Source organism: Carcharhinus amblyrhynchos, chromosome 1 (assembly GCF_965287045.1).
Source record: "Carcharhinus amblyrhynchos chromosome 1, sCarAmb.v2.hapA, whole genome shotgun sequence".
NCBI classification, from domain to species: Eukaryota; Metazoa; Chordata; class Chondrichthyes; order Carcharhiniformes; family Carcharhinidae; genus Carcharhinus; species Carcharhinus amblyrhynchos.
This window is the reverse complement of record NC_137324.1, coordinates 114,340,917-114,361,076: the sequence shown is the minus strand read 5'-3', so window position 1 is coordinate 114,361,076 and position 20,160 is coordinate 114,340,917. Positions and strand designations below refer to the sequence as shown.

At 40.1% G+C, this 20,160-nt stretch overlaps 1 protein-coding gene across 1 annotated transcript in view; it reads left to right on the top strand.

Moving 5' to 3' along the window:
* mrpl1 (mitochondrial ribosomal protein L1) overlaps positions 1-19,944 on the top strand; it is a 37,442-nt gene extending 17,498 nt beyond the window's left edge. Inside the window, exons 7-9 of the mRNA XM_080191305.1 lie at positions 6,467-6,567; positions 14,283-14,364; positions 19,253-19,944. Of these exons, the coding sequence (XP_080047431.1) occupies positions 6,467-6,567; positions 14,283-14,364; positions 19,253-19,377 (308 nt within the window). The 3' untranslated portion in view covers positions 19,378-19,944. The remainder of the gene's footprint in view (positions 1-6,466; positions 6,568-14,282; positions 14,365-19,252) is intronic.
* Positions 19,945-20,160: the final 216 nt, after the last annotated feature.

Here is a 20,160-nt window from a genome sequence, read left to right as displayed (position 1 = left end):
GGAAAGGACAAGGACCCTCAAGAAGAAGTCAGTTCCTTGATCCAACCAGCTTCCTCCCAAGCCCATCACTTGCGAGGTGCCTGTACTACCTCTATCCCTCGCATCTGAAGTCTTCATCCAACCTTTTCCAGTAAATAATGTGGTATCCTTTTGACCCCCTTGTTTATGAGTTTTTCATGTCTCGTTGGGGTCTAGCTTTCCTCCCATCGGTCTTCCCTCTGCCTCCCATTCTTTGTCTTCTTCATTCAATTCCCCTGTCCCTCTGTGGGCCCTCACCCTCTTCCTCACCCTACCCTTTGCACAATCCTCCTACCACATTGCCGCCCTTGTCTTTGTCAGGCACTTTATCCCCAGTTGAACTTTGCACCTTTTTTTACAATGGCTACTGAGTCCTGCATGGATAATCACTGGTGTGTGGCAGCAGGGGGAAGGAGACTCCTGTACTCCCCATTCCCAGGCACAGTACTGTTCTGTGACAGTGACACAGGAGAGTCCGTGGATCCAGCAGCATGGTGCAGTTGATGGAGACTAGCTCAGCGTGGAGATGGAAGGCAGAAACCAGTCTGCCTAGCAGAGTGATAATGTGGGTATGCCAGCGTTGGACTGGCGTAAACACAGTAAAAAGTCTGACAACACCAGGTTTTAGTCCAACCGATTTATTTGATAATAGACTCACTAGCTTTCGGGGTTAGCCCCTTCGTCAGGTGAATGGAGAGTTCTGGCCTCAGACAGAGCATATAAAGCACAGACAGTTTAGAGATTACTGATTAGAATGCGAATCCTTACACCTAACCTGCTGTTCAAGACCTGAAGTGGCTGACAATGTGAGTGGAAGGAGCACTGATCACAGGTTAAAGAGATGTGTATTGTCTCCAGACAGTACAGTAAGTGAGGTTTTGCAAACCCAGGCAAGTCACGGGGGTTACAGATAGTGCGACATGAACCCAAGATCCCTGTTGAGACCGTCCTCATGTGTACGGAACTTGGCTATCAGTCTCTGTTCAGCGACTCTGCGCTGTCGTGTGTCGTGAAGGCCGCCTTGGAGAATGCTTACCCGAAGGTCAGAGGCGGAATGCCCGTGACCACTGAAGTGTTCGCCAACAGGGAGGGAACAGTCTTGCCTGGTGATTGTTGAGCGATGTTCATTCATCCGTTGTTGTAGCGTCTGCATGGTCTCCCCAATGTACCATGCTTCGGGACATCCTTTCTTGCAACGTATCAGGTAGACAATGTTGGCCGAGTTGCAAGAGTATTTACCATGTACCTGGTGGATGGTATTCTCACGTGTGATGATGGTATCCATGTTGATGATCCGGCATGTCTTGCAGAGGTTGCTGTGGCAGGGTTGTGTGGTATTGTGGTCACTGTTCTCCTGAAGGCTGGGTAGTTTGCTGCGAACAATGGTCTGTTTGAGGTTGTGTGGTTGTCTGAAGGCAAGAAGTGGGGGTGTGGGGATAGCCCTGGCGAGATGTTCGTCTTCATCAATGATATGTTGAAGACTCCGGAGAAGATGTCGTAGCTTCTCCGCTCCGGGGAAGTACTGGACGACGAAGGGTACTCTGTCCACTGTGTCCCATGTTTGCCTTCTGAGGAGATCGGTGCGGTTTTTCGCTGTGGCGCATCGGAACTGTCGATCTATGAGTCTAGCACCATATCCTGTTCGTATGAGGGCATCTTTCAGGGTCTGGAGGTGTCTGTCACGATCCTCCTCATCTGAGCAAATCCTGTGTATACGGAGGGCTTGTCCATAGGGAATGAACAGAGACTGATAGCCAAGTTCCGCACACATGAGGACGGTCTCAACAGGGATCTTGGGTTCATGTCACACTATCTGTAACCCCCGTGACTTGTCTGGGTTTGCAAAACCTCACTTACTGTACTGTCTGGAGACAATACACATCTCTTTAACCTGTGATCAGTGCTCCTTCCACTCACATTGTCAGCCACTTCAGGTCTTGAACAGCAGGTTAGGTGTAAGGATTCGCATTCTAATCAGTAATCTCTAAACTGTCTGTGCTTTATATGCTCTATCTGAGGCCAGAACTCTCCATTCACCTGACGAAGGGGCTAACCCCGAAAGCTTGTGAGTCTATTATCAAATAAATCGGTTGGACTAAAACCTGGTGTTGTCAGACTTTTTACTGTGTGTAGCAGAGTGATATACAGATGTCAGGCACAGTGCAGTGACAAAGGCTTTGTTGCACTCGCTTTGAACCGAGGATTACCTCAGGATTGTAGGCTCTTCATCAATTGGGTTTTAGACTGATGTAATTTCATGCTGGCATGACACAAGATTGGAAGTTCTGATGGGACACCATGGCCAACTGTTTTAATGAGTGTTCATGAAATGAATGCGAATGATGTTCATGCCACCAGCCAGCTGGAAAACCGACTCCACCCACCCTCCAAATTGGGAAATTTGCAATGAGATTTTATGCCAGTGAGTTTCTGACTTTTGGGCTGCTGCTAGATTCTCTGCTCCCACCTGCCACCAAATGCACCAGGGGCAGGATGGGAGAATTCCGCCCAATATTCTAACTAGCCTAACTAAGATAGGTTTAACATTTTTGCTTTTATAATCTATTTGCCCAACTATGCAAACCTAGGATTTATGAGATGTATTTTTATTTACAGATGTATAAACTTGTCCCCTCATTTATATGAATCTGTAAGTTTCTGCTCCTATATTTTATAATTTTTACTATTTAGCTTAAATTCTTTCGATTCTTTTTGTCAAAATGTTGCATTAAAGTTTGCCCAATCTCTTAACTTTCCATGCCTTTCGGAGTTCGCTTACAGTCCTTTTCACAATTCACCACACTGCAATTGAGTGCTATCTGCAATTTTTTGATATTGCACCCTATAACCAAGTTCAGATTTATCCATTAAATGCTACTTTGTTTTCTGTCCATTAATCAACTTCCTCAGCATGCTATCATATTCCCTAATGCCAAGTGCCATAACATTGTAAAACAGACTCTTATGCGGTGCCTTATTCAATAGTTTTATAAGCTTTATGCCCAATAGTAAAGATGGAAATTTACTATAATCTCTTGATTTGTGCCAACAATAGAAGTCTGGATGGTGCATTGCATACAATTGTTGTGGTATCCGATTTTTAACCATTTGAATCTGAATTTCTATCTTGAAATGAAGTGTGGGATGTTGGTATGAAATAATGTTTCTCGTGAACTGATACAGTTATGATTGTGATTTGTTACAATGATGTCAAATGTCCATTTTGCTCATGTGGGGCTGCGAATGGGTATTTGGTGGATACTTTGGAGATAATGGAAACTTCAGTGAATTGGAAAAACTAAAATTCATTGCCCAAATTGCTTCTAATAATAACCTGTATGAATATAAATCACCTGTTATGAAAATCCCAAGAGGGGAATGATCAAAGAACATGTCACTGACCAGGAAGAAGAAAAAGACAAAGAGGTTAAGGAAAGAAATTGCAGAGCATTGAAATAATAAAATTTCAGTTTGACTTCCAAACGCTATAGTTTGGTAGAGACATCTTCAGTTCAGTCCTGTTTAGTATCCCATCCCTTTTAGCTACACAATTCAACATTTGTGTTTCAACATAGTACCACCAAGTGACACAAACCAGCTACTACAATTGCCTTTTAATCAAAATTAGACTGTAAAGAATCATAATTGCAGACAAACAGAAACATTTTTTATCGTTGTGACTTGTGTTTGTTTGAAAATAGACATTCAAAGTAAAGGGAGGGAAAATAAAATTGATTCCAACATTTTCCCATGCCTGCCATGGGAATCGTAGCTGGTGAGACAAAAAATTTGGCAGACCATTGAAAGGTCCATTGAGCTGAGGTGAGAATTTCCAGTGTTGGGACGCACATGGCCAGAAAACCTCACCCGGAGTGTTATTTGTCCGACAGTAACTGCTTGAATCAGGGATAACAAGAGTATAAATAATATACCAACAAACACCATCTAGATACAGACAGCTTGTGATTTGACTGGAGCGTGTGTGGAAAGATTTGTGAGGATGTTGCCAGGAATGGAGAATTTTAATATGCACAAAGATTGGGTCAATTGCAGTTGTTTGCTTTGGAATGCAGGAGGCTGAGGGCTGATTTAATTGAGGTGTATAAAATTGAGAGACCCGAGTTCTTTTCTGAATCTAATTATGTTTTGCTGTCTTTCAATGCTTTTATTCATTTAGAAGCATACATAGAAACATAGAACACAGTACAGAAAGAGACCCTTTGGCCCATCAAGTCTGCACAGACCACAATTCCGCCCAGGCCCTACCCCCAATCCGTACATATTTAACCCACTAATCCTCTCTAACCTATGCATCTACGGCCAATTTAGCATGGCCAATCAACCTAACTCGCACATCTTTGGACTGTGGGAGGAAACTGGAGCACCTGGAGGAAACCCACGCAGACACGAGGAGAATGTGCAAACTCCACACACATTTATTAAAAATCCTACTGCAGTGCAACTTAATGATACCTTAACAGATTAAATTGAATAAGCAAAACCATGTATTTTATTGCCAGTATTTGATCCAATATCAGATGCCATGAAATTGCTATTTTAAACAAAGACACCTAATGGAACTCAGTCTGAATCATCAGTTTTATTAGTGTAATTTTTAATGGTGACTGATCCGATTTTCTGTAACAGCACTACAGATTAAAAGACTATTTCTTTTGGGTATATGTGTGCAATACATGAAGCAAATGTACTGTTTGAACTTGAAAAAAAGTAATCCAATGACATTCAGCCTACAGCAGTATGTCCTGCATGGCATTATTGTTCTGATACTCATAGAGACCTTTTAAAAAGAGATCAATTTCCCAAACATAAGGTCCAAAGGACAAGATTTCACATTTTAAGGCTTTTACTGTGACTGACTAAAATCAACACAAATCAAACATAACTGAATTGTCAACTAACACCACAAACTAAAGGTATTTTTCAGTAACACGGTACCAATTACAATCCCTTTCACTGTTCAGTGCACTTCTGTCAAATGTGTAGCATTACAAGAACAAGTCTAATGTTATCCCCGACTCTCCATTAGGTTAACTTCTTCTCGCCACGCTAAGTTGCAACTTGTGTACTTTGAAAATGTTTCTGCTCCGTCTGAGCGTTCCCGATCCATTCTCCTCGTGCAAGGCCCACCTCAGTGACTCCTTATTCCTTAAATCCTATCTGTTCTGTTTCCTTCCTTTTGAATGGAGAACAAATTATTACAAGCATTCTGCGTCCCCACGGCAATATCTGTCTTGTTTCTCTCTGTCTATGTGTCATAAAAGGAACTGTACCTTTACTATGAGTCACTGTGTAAAGTTATGAAAACTGTCATTTGAAACAGGATGTTACGTTTCCTGTCCAGCAGGTTGCAGGCAGGGAGAGCCTGTAAAATTCTTTGGATGGACTACCCAGAAGGCCTCTGCCTGCTTCTCTGCAATTTTTATTGTCAGTTGCACAAGGCTTAGGTTGGCCTACCTGCCCTTGCCTCAGTTTTAGCCCTTAATGACTGTTAAGGGCTGTTTCCCATCCAGCTTCAATTTTCAGATTGGTGGGATGAGTTCAGGTACTGGGAGCGTGGGGGGATAGCCGGAAAGTAACTTTGTTCGCACCTCAGACAGGAATTGGTGGGGAGGAGGTGCCTCCTTCAACAACCTTCACTCCCTTGTACTCCACAATCTCCATCAACAGAGCCCCTGAACTGTCCACTACAGCTTCTGGTGCTGCTGGGATTGGAGAGCTGCCAACCAATCAGATTGGTTGACAGCTCTCTGAGACGGGACTACCCCCACCCCCACCCCTTCCCTCATTGACTGGAGATGGGGCTTCCATTCAGTTAATGCTAATGGAAATATTAAATGGCCATGGGGCAGCCAGTGTTAGCACAGATGTGCTCTCTTTGGATGGCAAGTAAGGAAACCCTGCCATTCTAAAGATTCTGTCCATAATTTCAAATAGGTTAAATGTCAGCCAAATGGCAAACAAACCACATTGACCCGTCTCTGAGTTGGGGTGCTTTCAGAATTTCTAATTTCATCTTAAAACTCTTGTATTTTAAAAGGTAAAGTCGACATATTCCCAGATGACCCCAGGCTGCTCTGCCTCTTTGAAGGAGAAGAGCTGACTGGTGGTGATTTAACACCTCAGGCAAGGGGCAAGAAGGCAAGCTTTCACGAATAACCTCAGTCCAGTACAGGAATTGAATCTATGCTCTAGGCATCACTTTGCCTCACTGAGAAGCCATCCAGCCAACTGAGCTAAATCAACACCATTTGGTAAATTCATAATTCGCACTTGTAACACATAATAACTTTAATAATACATTTCTCCCATTTAGAAATATTGCAGCAAATTTCACCTGTTTGCAATTCTTTTTTAATTCAATTGCTTTGATCAAATGCAGATATATTCTCTGAATTCCTCTTGTGTATTTTGTACTTTTGTTTTCCAGGTTCTGTTGGATCTGATATTCCCCAAATGATAGAAGTATTTAAAACTGGCCACGAGTACCTCATTGAACGTGACTGCTACATTCTATCTAAAATAGGGACGGTAAGTTTGACTAGAACAACTGAGAATTAATACTTGGCATTTTAAATTGCTAATAGCGAAAAGGATTAGTTTAGCTTATGACAAAATGTTACTGACACGTGCCTGTCTGTCAAGTCTGTTCATCTTTACAGCACCATTTACAGCTTGCAAAAAAAGCTATTTTAATTAGCACTGCTTCTTTAATTCATATGAATGTGCCCAGCTTCAGATACTCGCAACATGTGCTGAGAATTCATTTTAGTCTAATATTGCCATGTTGGATAAATTGTTTGATATACCTTTAGATATTATGTAATAATTGGCTTTGATTATGAAAACAAAATGTAAATGCTATATTGCAGAAAAAATTCAAGTAAATTGTGACAGAATCCAGGTAACCTAACATTTTAAATCATCAGTTTTGGGTATTTTGTTTTACTGTGTTCTGTAGTTTAACAGATTGTACCAGCAGTAATGTTAGTGATTAATTTTAATGAACCAAATAATATACCAAATTTTACACTTGCATGCAAGAGAAAGTTGTATTTTAAATTTTCTGCTCTAGTAAATTGATGTCTTCTGATTTAACGAGTGTAGTTTCACATGTGCATATGTAACTTATGAAATTGCATTAGCCACAGGTTAAATCATGTGCTCTCAACACAGTTGACTTTTAAAAAAATGCTTTCTTGCGATCAGGTGAAATAAATTGTAAGCTGAAGATTGGCCAACTATTGCTTGATACCCCTAAAGAGATCATGTACAGGGAATTGATATTTGTTTATCAACAGATCCAAGCAGGTTTTGAGCATTCGGAGAAATGTTCTGGTAAATAGAAACTCTGAGAGTTATGAATTCAAGGAGCTGCTGTGTAGTTATGGGTAACTTTGAAACCTGTGGCCTGTAAATGCGATCAAATACTTGGATAGCAGCAACACGCTTGTCGAAATGTTACTGCTTTTTTTTAAGTTCTTTCTCCTTTCCAAAACAATTTAAAACCACTGCTTTTAAACCAGAATTCCTTCTTTTCTGTGCTCTCTCCCAATACTTGATTTTGCCTTTTAGCCTCCTCCCTGTAATCATGCTCTGGTGTACTTTTCTGTGCGTGAGGAAAACTGCAGAGGTCTAATATGTTGATAACACTGTTTAATAATATTACTGGCAGCAATTAATCACTTTAGCAATTTCATGAATTTTTGCAATCCATAGTGGTGATAATGATGGTAAGAACTTTTGACATATATTTGTAACAACCTTATGCACTAATGAATGAATTTGACACCATTTCATTACTCTGGATCCAATAAAACTGCTTGCTAATTGTTAGCATTCAGTGAAGGTGATGTTGGAGAGTTGAGTAATTTATTGAAGGTGTGGTTGCCTTTTGTGTGCTGATCTAAAGATTGTAAATGCACTGCTGCAACTTGTTTCTATTGGATACTGTGTTGTGTTCAATACATGAGTAATTGTATTGGCTGCACGGGTTTTTGCTACAAAAGGAGAGAATGAAGAAACATAAGTAGAGCAGCATTGCTACAGTAAGGTTGAAGTTGGAGAATTGGATTTAGCTGATCTGGATATTTAGTGAGCCACCAAACATGCTCAACTTCAGTGGCTTTCCAGCTAATACTGTTCAGTCTGTTGGCAAAAAAGAAACCCAAGTGACAGCTGCCAGTTTGTCATCTTAAGCAATGGCTCAGACTCGATAAAGATCATAATATTCAGAGTTATTCTAATTTTATTGTGACAGGTGGCAAACATTGTTGTCCATAGCACCGCCCTGGTGAGCAGTTGTGAGAGACTGCTTAGCAACAGTAGGCAGAATGATCCATCAGCCAAGGCAGTCTTTTAACAAATGCTGGGGGAAAGCAGCACAGCTGTGATGGCGCTACTGCCACTAAACAGAAGGGGTTGAGGCAAAATACTGCGGATGCTGGAATCTGAAACAAAAACAGAAAATGCTGGAAAATCTCAGCAGGTCTGACAGCATCTGTGAAGAGAAAATAGAGCTCTTCCTTCTTCCAGCTCTGATGAAGGATCATCCAAACTCAAAATGTTGGCTCTATTCGCTCTCCACAGATGCTGTCTGATCTCCTGAGATTTTCCAGCATTTTCTGTTTTTCAAACAGAAGGGGTTGTCAAGCAGAGCTGGTGACTCTGCTGGAGCAGAACTCATACTACTTGGTTAAAAACAGGGGCGAGGGTAGCCGAAGGGCGAGTGTAATGGAAATGCCTTTTTGAAGATGCCTGCTATTCTCTGGTGAATGCACTGCTATAGTGCCACTCAGTGGTGAATATTCTGCAGTGAGATTGACATAAGGGTCTTGAGTTCAGCTGATAGATTGTCATGTCATTGTAGGTGACATAGCATTATGCTTACAGTATCACAAACGCGTCAATAGCGTTTGAACATTGCTACTACTCCCTATGGATGTAGTATATAATGGACAATAGTCTGACTCTATTGAACCAGAAAATATTCTTGGAAGAGTTGATCTTCAAGTTCAGCATTATCATGCCGGTAGCATTTTCCTTCTTGTTTTATAAAAGAGCTGCAATTTAATTCATAATCCTGAAGTCATTTGATAGAGAGTTGTTACTCAGTACGCTTTTTATCTATTGTTTCAGGATTCATAATGTATTTTGAATGTATCACAATGTGAGTATCTATTTAAAAATCACCTGAACTTTGAGCCACTTACAAAGGTTATGACAGCTGTTTCTTTTCATGTAGCTGTAGCAACTGGAGCATTCAGACAGCAGGAAGTCCTGTTTGATTACAGCTGCTGGGAGCATGCTTTGATTGATGCATTCAGTTTATCATTCTTTCCTGTCTCGACTTATTTAAATCCAAGTCCCGGAAGCTTGACAAAATGGAAAGGGGACTGATCTGCTTTGCTTTCTTTGGGACTGTAGTTTGGCTGATAGTGGGACTGTATGTCATTGTGTGCCTTTTACTTCTGTATTCAATTTGCTGCAAAACACAAAATGTGGAGAACCAGTCTCTGCCAACTGAAGGATTTTCAGAAAGTGTCTGACGTGAACTGTGGACAAATTATATGAAGACCGTGTTTCTTGGGGGGAAAAAAGGCTCAGCGAGGTTCTAAAACTGTGAGATACTGTACTTCAATAGCATACTAAAGAAATATGTTTGAACACTAGTGCTTAGTGTTTTCCTCTCTGGTTTGAAAACAGCAGTCTATGGGATTGAGAAGGCTTATTTAATGTTTGATTATAAAAAAACATGGTGAGGTTCTATAACTCCAGATAACAAGATATGGTTCACAAGTCTTTCCCAACCTGGAATGATTTGAATAATGAATCCGGAATACGTTTTCAAGTTGCTCGTCAACCTTTGGTGCCTGGAGTGGATTGTATTAACTTTATGCGGATTTATCTGGTAGATATTCTGATTACATCGTAGTATATTGGTTTTTAACGTGTCTTTTATTTTACTGTGGATTCAAATTCAATATACGTCTTTTATATATTTAATGATGTGATAATATTTGGAAAATGTGAAATAATTTATTTAAAGCTAAAATTGTAGGTTTCTTCAAAAGTAAAAAGTTTTTTTATTTGATCTGAATTGATGTCCAAAGTAAAATGGCCAGTTGGACATTTTTAAAGAACACTGAAAGGGTTGGAAATCTCTCCAAGTTTAAAATTTGCAGTTATATAATTCATCATGAATTAAATGGTAACTTTAATTTTCACGTTTCATAACTGTAATGAGTTTCAATAATGGTTAAGCTTTCTCATAAGTTGGAGATGACATTATTTGGCCATGTTTGACTTCTATAATAGAGGAAATTAAATTAACAATCCCATTACAGTAATAATAGAATAATCAGTATAATTTTAAACATTTAGATATGCAACATTTGGCCATGGTTTGAGAGCTGATTTAGTTTTTAAAATGTATTTTGGGATCTTAGTAAAAGATGGAAAGGAAGCAGAAAAATGGTTAGTAGGGTTTACCTTTTCAATAAAAATGAATATTTAATTTGGCTTACTACTTTAATGTCTATCTACTAACATAGTGTTGTCTTTATAATAGTTGTGAATAACATTATGAATGGGTTTGAAAACCTACAGATGATACAGAACAAAAATCTGGTATTTATTTTGCTTGCCCCAAATCAATACCATCACACTTAAAATAACAGAAAAGTGTGTAATACTAGACAAGATTGTACAGTCCTCCTGTGCAGCACCTTTTTTTTTCACTGCACTTATTAATCGTTTTAAAATTGGAAACAATGTCACCCATACAAGGATCTAAATTTAGAAAATGGAAAAAATGAACAACATGACAAGTACTTTTACTTAGGTTATCCGTATGCATTATACTAGTTGATAGAATGATGAACCGTGCCTGTTACTCTTCAGCATTAGCAGATTCTAGTGTGACTATAACATGGTAAATAAAATATAAAAATGTCAAAATGTGGCAGCAATTGCACTGTGTAGGTGTGAGTAACTATTCATTGCACATCTTAAAATGAGCAAATGTAAGATTTTAAGATGATTTTATTCATACAGTATAAAACAGTCAACTTAATATGGCGCCGTATGTTTATAGTGTTGTAAAAGACACATAGTGATAAATACAGGATGAGGAATTAAATGAGTATTGTGCAAGATTTGGTTTTAAATTAGGAATGGATTGTAGTTTTCGTACAAACTCATCAAGCAGAAGTGTTATTTATATATATTTAGAACAGCCTTACTGCAGCTCTGTATTGACATAATTAAAAATCTTTTACGATTTTAGCTACAATGCCTTTGCTTTACCACAGTTTTGTGAAGTGGTTGACAAAAAGCTGCAGAGGATATTCAATCAGCACCAAATTTAAAACAGAATCTTTTTGACAGCGAAGGTTTGGCGTCTGGAATGATAATGATTTTGATCTGCAACTGAATCCAATGGTCTGAGATCTGTCAATAACTCTTTGCCAGCTGTCAGAGCCAAAACCATGGCTAAAACTCGACAGTAAACCTAAAATCTGATCAATTTTGCTGGAAAGTAAAAGCATATTTCTCCAATATATCAGGGGGTCTCCACCATAATGCTGTACTCTTTCATCAAGGTTCATTCAGTAATCTTCCTAACAATATATGTTAAGACAACTCCTTTGCACTTTTGGATCTGATAATTCCTGAAGGCAACATTTCCCAGCTTTAAAAAAAAACAAAGAAATAAGAGGAAAGAAAGAGTCTGTAGTTCGTTTTTGTCTTCATAATCATTTCATTTTAAAGGAAATTCTGCTGATAAGATTATTTTCAGTGCCCTAAAGTAAACATATAATAAAGTATTAGTTCATTCTCTCCGTGCTATACAAATACAAGTGGAATTACATCCATTTTAATTGCATTTAATTTTTTTGCAGCAATGAGCAGTCTGTGTCAATAAAATACACACCATTCTTAATGACAGGTCCAAATTCATATCAACTCGCGCTGCTGCTCAACATGACTGGACAGCCTTACTGGAAAGTAAGCTTAAAAAACTTCCTGGTCTCGTATGAGAGCAGTGAGCTATTGCATTATATATATGGCAGAGTTTGTACTCATGGCTTGCTGCATCTGAGTATATACGGGCTACCCAAGACACACAAAAGTGATGTTCCTTTACCCCCAATCTTATCTGTAGAGCATGAATTGGCCAAATGGTTGAGCAAATTGCTACAATCAGGTTTGAGCAAGTTTTCAGATTAATATTGAAGGTTTCTGTCATGTTTGCTCAAACCATACAGAACTTGTGTAAAAGTAAAAATGCTGTGTCCACATGCTTATTTGACATTACTAGCCTATTTACCAATGTTCCACTTATAGAAGTCCAGATAATTGCACTGCAGCACCACATCGTGGCTACCATTGCATGAATCAGTATTCATTGAGCTTATGAACTCAATAATTCATGCAGCTGAATTCAGCTTTAAGAGCACCATGTATGCCCAAACAAATTGTGTTGCCATGCGATGCCCGCCTTGCCCAACTCTCACAAATATCTTTGTTGGGTTCCATGAGAAATGTGGCTTCAATGGAATGATAGCTAAACTGCCTCATGGAATATTTCCAATGTGTGGATGATTCATGTGCTATATCTAAATCTACAGCAGCATGTAATAATTTCCTTGTATGTCTTAATGGGCTCCATCCTGCACTCAAACTCACCTTCAAAATGGAGTAGTCAAATGAATTTCCTTTCCTTGACCTACCGTTTGAGAAATTTGCCAGAGGTTCTCTATCATGGTCTATCGCAAAATTGCCTTCACTGGTCTATATACATGTTGGAATTCTTACAGTTCCACATGCTCCATGATTGGCTTAATTGACCACCTCATAGGTGGGGCTCAAGCTATTTGCTCACCATGCAAGCTTGATGCTGAAATAGGGTATACCAAACACATCTTGTGAGAAATTGCCTAATCCAATCACAGAAACTCATGACTGGACCTAAAGCTATCATTTTCATTCCTGATAAGTGCCCAGTCTATCTCAGATCCCCCTAGAAGGGCAATCTCGGGACTTTGTGCAACAGGTGAAGCTACCTGTTTCACTGCTGCTGTCCAGTTACAACATGAGTGATATTAGTCACTGACAAGATGAAGCTGTCTAACCAAAAAGAAGTTTTGTCTATCACACAGATGAATAATGTAATATATGAATTTCAGTGCCAGTATGATGCTAAGTATTTAGGCAATACGTCCCAAAGACTGGCGGATGGTATCAAACAGCATGTCCCTCCCACTCTTTGCAACAGGTAAGCTACAGACTATACCCAACCAGCCCGTGCTTGCAAAACACGAAGTCTGAATTAGGTGTGATTGGATGACATTTTTAAAAAACTCTGAGTGTGCTAAAAATTACACAAAAAACAATTTAAGATTGTCAGTTGGGTTTGCAGTATGGCACACTTGGGTGTACTGGAAGCTACACATAGTAATACACAAAGCCTGTTCTTTGCAGACAAACAGAACGTGTACTTACAATATGCCTGTTTTAGTTAAACAAAATGCTGGTTCATGCCATAGAGTAATGTCTTCACCAATCAAAATCAAGTCGCCTGGTTTAAATTGCAAACAATGCCTGGCAGTTAACTTTCACTTACTGTGAACTGGTGCATTTTTTATGGCAACACCTCAAGCAATCAGAGTTCACTTGGGGCTAACCAGTTAGCATTCCCTTTTCATACAGTATATAGTCATTATTTATAATTTTCCTGATGACTGCGAGATAAAAAGCTTCAATACTTTTTTTCTCAGCAATATTCAAGTTCTACATTACCAAATGAATGGGCAGCCTATTTAGGTGAAAGTTGCTATGAGTGATGTAGAATTACACTAAAATGGAAAAAAAGCATGGGAAGCATTTGATTGAACTAAGCACAGTGGCTCACCTAAATTATAATGGATGCTGGAGTAGTGAACTGATGACTAAGTGTTGCTTAGCTAAAAAAAAGGATTCATACCTCCTGAGGGCATTATTGTGTACAAGGCCTGAATAAGAAACTCACAGAATGTTGTAGGGAATTTAAGGCTTGAGCAAGTTGAAGATACTGGTTGTAACATGATTGTAGAGATGACTTGAACACTAGGATGGAGCAGACAGAATGTGAAAGACAAGCACCAAAGAAAATTAATTTAGTCAATTGCAGATCATTTTGGATATGTGCATTGTGATCTCCTTAACTGCATAGTTTTTCCATCAGTTATTCTGTTGTTTTTCAGTTGGATATGCCAAAGGAACACATTGCTGCTAATGTTTCCGCATTTATCAAGGATGTTTGTACACATAGACCAGTGAGTTTTGGTGAGTAATACTGGTGCTCCTGTTTAGAGTTTATATCCTGTTTTTGATGTACACATTTGGAAATCATTGGAGAAGTAAACCAAACATCATACTTTACTACTGTTTCTTCAGGCTATAGTGGGAATCCAGCTGGAAATGTGGATTTAGATTGAATGAATAGTGAATCTCAGTCCAGTTCTTACCAATTATGTTAAGCCTCACACCAGATATGTTACTGCCAGTCTTCCAGAATGAGATTACAAGGATGACAGATGTGAAAAGAAAAAGACACATTAATGTAGCATCTTTCATGACCACTGAACACCTCAAAGTGCCCATCAGTCAATGCAGTGCCTTTTGAGTCTGGTCACTGGTACAAAGCAGGAAATGTGACAGTTTGTGCACAGTAAGCTCCCACAACAACATAAAAATTACCATATAAGCTGTGTTTTTGTGATGTTGATTGGGGGATATATTGGTCAAGCCATCAGGGGCTAGCTCCCTTGCTCATCTTCCAGTGCCATGGATCTTTTACTTTCACATGAGGTATGGAACGGTGGCACTGGGAGATGAGCAGGTGGTTAGCATTGCTGCCTCACAGTTCCAGGGACCTGGATTTGATTCCCGGCTTGGGTCACTATCTGTGTGGAGTTTGCACATTCTCCCGTGATTGTGGGAGTTTCCTTTGGGTGCTCTGATTTCCTCCCACTGTCCAAAGATGTGCCGGTTAGGTGCATTGACCATGCTAAATTGCCCCTTAGTGTCCTGAGATGTGCAGGTTAGAGGGATTAGCGGGATAAATATGTGGGGTTATGGGGATAGGGCCTAGGTGGGATTGTTGTTGGTGCAGACTTGTTGAGCCAAATGGCCTCCTTTTGCCCTGTAGGGTTTCTGTGAGGGCAGATGGGGCCTGGTTTAATATGTCATCCAAAAGTTAGTGGAAGAAATTCCCTGATCTCCTAGCCACATGTTTCTAGCTGTGGAAGGTGGCATGATGTTTGCTGGCTATGGGATTCTCTGGCCGCTGTCAGTGGGATTTCTCATTGAAGGCACCCCATGCTACAGGGAAACCCACGAGCAGGAGTGCATTGCCAGTGGGATCAGAGACTCCCGCAGGCATGAACAGCCAGAGAATTCCAGCCTGTACCTCTGACAAAGCAGCACTCTCTCAGAACTACACTGGAATGTCAGCTTGATTTTTGCTGCTTCAGCTTGAGAGTGGGATGGGGAAATACGTTTGCACATATGCCCCACTTGAGCATTTAATACCTAATACACATACATGAGAGCACTCAACACAGACTTTAGGTTCCATTTCCCAAATGTAAGATGATCTTGAGAAGAGCATGAATTCAAAATGTTTCTGTTGTACGTGTGTACTGTTTAAAAAAAATTGAAATCATGACTCTCCAGTTATGGCAGTTAAGAGCCTAGAAGTTCCCAGCTTGCTCCCTGCTCCTGGTTGAATTAGCAGAGTGGCAGTAAAAATAAGAACATAAGAACTAGGAGCAGGAGTCGGCCATATGACCCCTCAAGCTTGCTCTGCCATTCAATAAGATCATGGTTGACCTTTTTGTGGACTCAGCTCCACTTACCCGTCTGCTCACTATAGCCCATAATTCCTTGATTGTTCAAAAATTTAGCTTTGTCTTAATAACATTCAACAAGGTAATCTCAACTATTTTATGGGCAGGGAATTCCACAGACTCATAACCCTTTAGGTGAAGAAGTTCCTCCTCAACATAGTCCTAAATCTGTTCCCCCTTATTTTGAGGCTATACCCCCTAGTTCTAGATTCACCTGTCAGTGGAAACAATGTCCCTGCTTTCTATCTTATCTATTCCCTTCATAATTTTATATGCCTATAGACTACGCCTATCAGTGACTTTTTCTCTTTATTATTTCTGATTTCCACCCAAATGGATTAAACCTTTTTTCTCCATAGAACCTATATCATCTCTCACTACCGCCCTGATGCCTTCCTTAAATATCAGAGCTACATCACCCACTTACCTTCCTTTCAGTTCTTCCACATAGTCTGATACCCCTGAATATTTAATTCCCAGTCATGACCACCCCACAACCATGTCTCTGTAATGGCCACTAAACCATACTCATTCGCAATGATTTGTGCTGTCAACTCAGTTACCTTGTTTCGAATGCTACGAGCATTTAGGTAAAGTGCCCTTATGCTAGTTTTTATACCTTTTTAATCCTAACACCTTCATTAATAACATGCCCTGAGTTCTCCTTTTTAACTTTTTCCATAATTTTCCATGTAGTTGAACCTGCTCCCCAAATGCTAACCTGCTGCTTTGCTTCCCATTAACCATTATATCTCCTCTAGTTTTACCTTCCCTTCCCTTGCTAGTTTAAAGTCCACGTGACAACCCTATTTATCCTTTCCACCAGAGCACTGGTCATAGATCGGTTCAGGTGAAGACTGTCCCAATAATATAGGTCCCTCCTGTTCCAGAACTGTGCCAACGTCCTATGAAATGGAATGCCTCTTTCCCTCACCACTCCTTTAATCACACGTTTACTTCCCTAATTTCCTCATCTCTATTCGCACTTGGCTCAGGTAGTAATCAAGAGATTATAACCCTTGTACTTTAATTTAGTTCCCAAACATGTCCTCTTTCCCAGTCTTGCCTATGTTGTTTGTCCCAACATGGACCACACCAGTTGGATCCTTCCTCTCCCACTCCACTATCCTTTCAGGTCAGTCAGAGATGTCCCTCCAGGCACCATGCAAGCAACATACCATGCGGGACTCTCGATCCTGCTTACAAAGGATCTTATCGATCGATCCCGCTAATTATAGAATCCCCTACAATTACCACAACTTTTTGCTCCCCCCTCTTGAATGGCCTCCTGTCCGACGGTGTAGTGGTCTGCAAGCTCATCCTCCCTACAACCCTCTTCCTCAGCTGCACAGGGAGCAAGTACTCATACCTGTTGAACAAGGTCTTTTTGAAAAAGGTTTCTCGCTGCGCATCATCATTTAGTTGTCTCAGCATGTTTTCTGGTGTCCTGTTCCAAACTCCACATATCTATTTTTCCATTTTTCTCTAAGATGATGAATGGGATGGATAGGATAGAGGTGGAGAGGCTCTTCCCGCTCAGAAAGGGCAGTAGGACTAGAGGGCACAGCCTCAAGATAAGGGGGGGGGCGGTTTAGAACGGAGTTGAGGAGGAACTTCTTCACTCAAAGGGTGGTGAATCTCTGGAATTCTCTGCCCGTTGAAGTGGTGGAGGCTGCCTCGCTAAATATTTTTAAGACGCGGGTTGATAGGTTTTTGATAGGCAAGGGGATTAAGGGTTATGGGGAGAGGGTGGGAATGTGGAACTGAGCCACGACAGATCAGCCATGATCTTATTGAATGGCGGGGCAGGCTCGAGGGGCTAGATGGCCTACTCCTGCTCCTATTTCTTATGTTCTTATGTTCTTAAGGTCAAAAGCTGAGGCTCCGCCGTTCCTGAATTCAGGATCCCTCTACCTGCCCTATTTGCAGTCACACCTTACTGTCCCTGACCATTGACCAAATTAGAGGTACTTAATCTACCAGGTGTGACCACCTTCTGAAACAAAGTTCCAGGTAACTCTTCTCCCTCCTGAATGTGCCGCAGTGTCTGAAGCTCAGACTCCAGCTCATCAATTCTGAGCCGAAGTTCTTCAAGCAACCGACACATGCTGCAGATGAGGTCACTGAAACTCGCAATGGGATCTGCGAGCTCCCACATCATACAGCTACAGCACATCACCTGCCCAGTCAGCATTAATTAGTTTTTTGGAGTTTAGCACAGACTTTGTACCAGCCAGTCAGGCCAGAGCTTTCTTGTGATTTGTTTTAGTTAGAATCTATACAGTGCTGCTCTGCTGTGTCCTCCAACAGCTCCCTGAACCCAAACTGAGATCAAACCCAAACAAACATGAGAGTAAACCCAAACAAAGAACTGAAGTCAAACCCAACCAAACAAAATAACAGAATTGAAATTCATGTTGCAATAGAAAGAAGAAAATTGATGAGTTTTTGCTCCAGATTGCATTCCGCTCCAACAACCTTGCTGACATGTAGGGTTCATTTGCATATCAATGGTAGTGTTTAAAGTGGGGTTCGGCTGCAACTATGAAAAGTTTACAAAGGCAATTTCCATTTTAATCATGGGCATCGGAATTTATTATGGAGAAAATGGGCAAATGCACACTGATGTAAGATGTTATTTTAATCTGACAGGGAAGAGTAAATTTACAAGTCAAAAGAGAGAGAAACCACAATTCAAGACAAAACATGCTTAAAAGCAACAGACTTCCAGAATTCCACTGTGCTTTCTTTTGATTACTAATGATCAAATAACTCAGTTAAACAACAAGATATACTACAAAGAAAAATGTGAGTTAACTTCCAGTAAATCTGACTACTTTAAAGATTATTCTTCCTTTGAATTGCTAACTTTAGAAAATATAATTTTCAATGTGCAGTCTTCTATTTTCATATATAGAATCACAAGAATGCTGAAGGAGGCCATTTGGCCCATCGAGCCTGCACTGACTCTCTGACAGAGTATCTCATCTAAGGCCACCCCCATAGCCTTGTAACCCCAAGCATTTACCCTGCTAATCTCCCTAACCTACATATCTTGGCCAATCAACCTAATCTGCATATCTTTGAATTGTAGGAGGAAACTGGAAACCCACTCAGACACAGGGAGAATGTGCAAACTCCACACAATAGTCACCCAAAGCTGGAATCAAACCAGAGTCCCTCGCACTGTGAGGCAGCAATGCTAACCACTGTGCTGCTCTGGGTTTAATTTTGTGTTTAGGCAATTGTTACTTTTTGTACTCCAATTTTTGAATTTTTTTTGCATTACAGTTGAAGTTAACATATGTTTTCTACTTTTTCAGGGCCATTTGTTGAGCGGGCTATTATTTGCAGTGCTACCAGTGAGTCTTTGTTGTTCAATGTAGAACCTTTCCTTCCTCAAATGACAGAAGATAAAGAAGAGAAGAATCAAACAGTCAATAATTAACCATTGTATTATGTACAGATGTACTTCCCAGTTGCCGTTTTGTGTCCATTTAGCACAGTATAATGCAATAAAACCTTGATTCATGTGGCAGGAATTAGCAAGTTGAGGTTGTCAGCACTGCTTAAACAGAAGTTGTGTGCACTGAAATCAAATAAAGTAAACATTCATGATGCATCCTGTTAATGTTTGCTTAAAAGTAATACTTGTTGCTGCACGATACAATTTTGCTCATATTTAGCTAATCACTGAGCATGTTAGATAATATTTTTCTCTGAGTATGTTACTATAAGCTTCTGAAGCATTAACTTTCACACAGTCTGGTGACATCTGCATAAGGCAACCCTCCCATTCCAGGTATTAGTTTAGTAAACTATGAACTGCTTCCAATGCCTTTAAACTTTTCCTTAATTAAAGAGGCCAAGACTACACAGTACTCCAGATGTGGTCTCAACAAACTGTATAATTTATGCATAACCTCTCTACTTTTGTATTCAATTCCACATATTACCATACTTTGAGAATTTGTCGTAATTTAAAACTTAATTAAAGGTTGTCATTTTTAAGTTATTTCAAAGGAGTTTGTCTTGACTCCACATGGAATATAACTTCAGTATAGCAACAGAGCAGGTTGAAATGTAAAACAGAAAATGCTGGAAAATCTCAACAAGTCTGACAGTATCCATGGAGAGAGGATAGAGTCAACATTGAGTCTAAATGACTTCATCAGAGTGTTCATTTGAGTGTTGTGTGTGTGTAAATTGGGCAATTTCCAAAGTGAAGCAA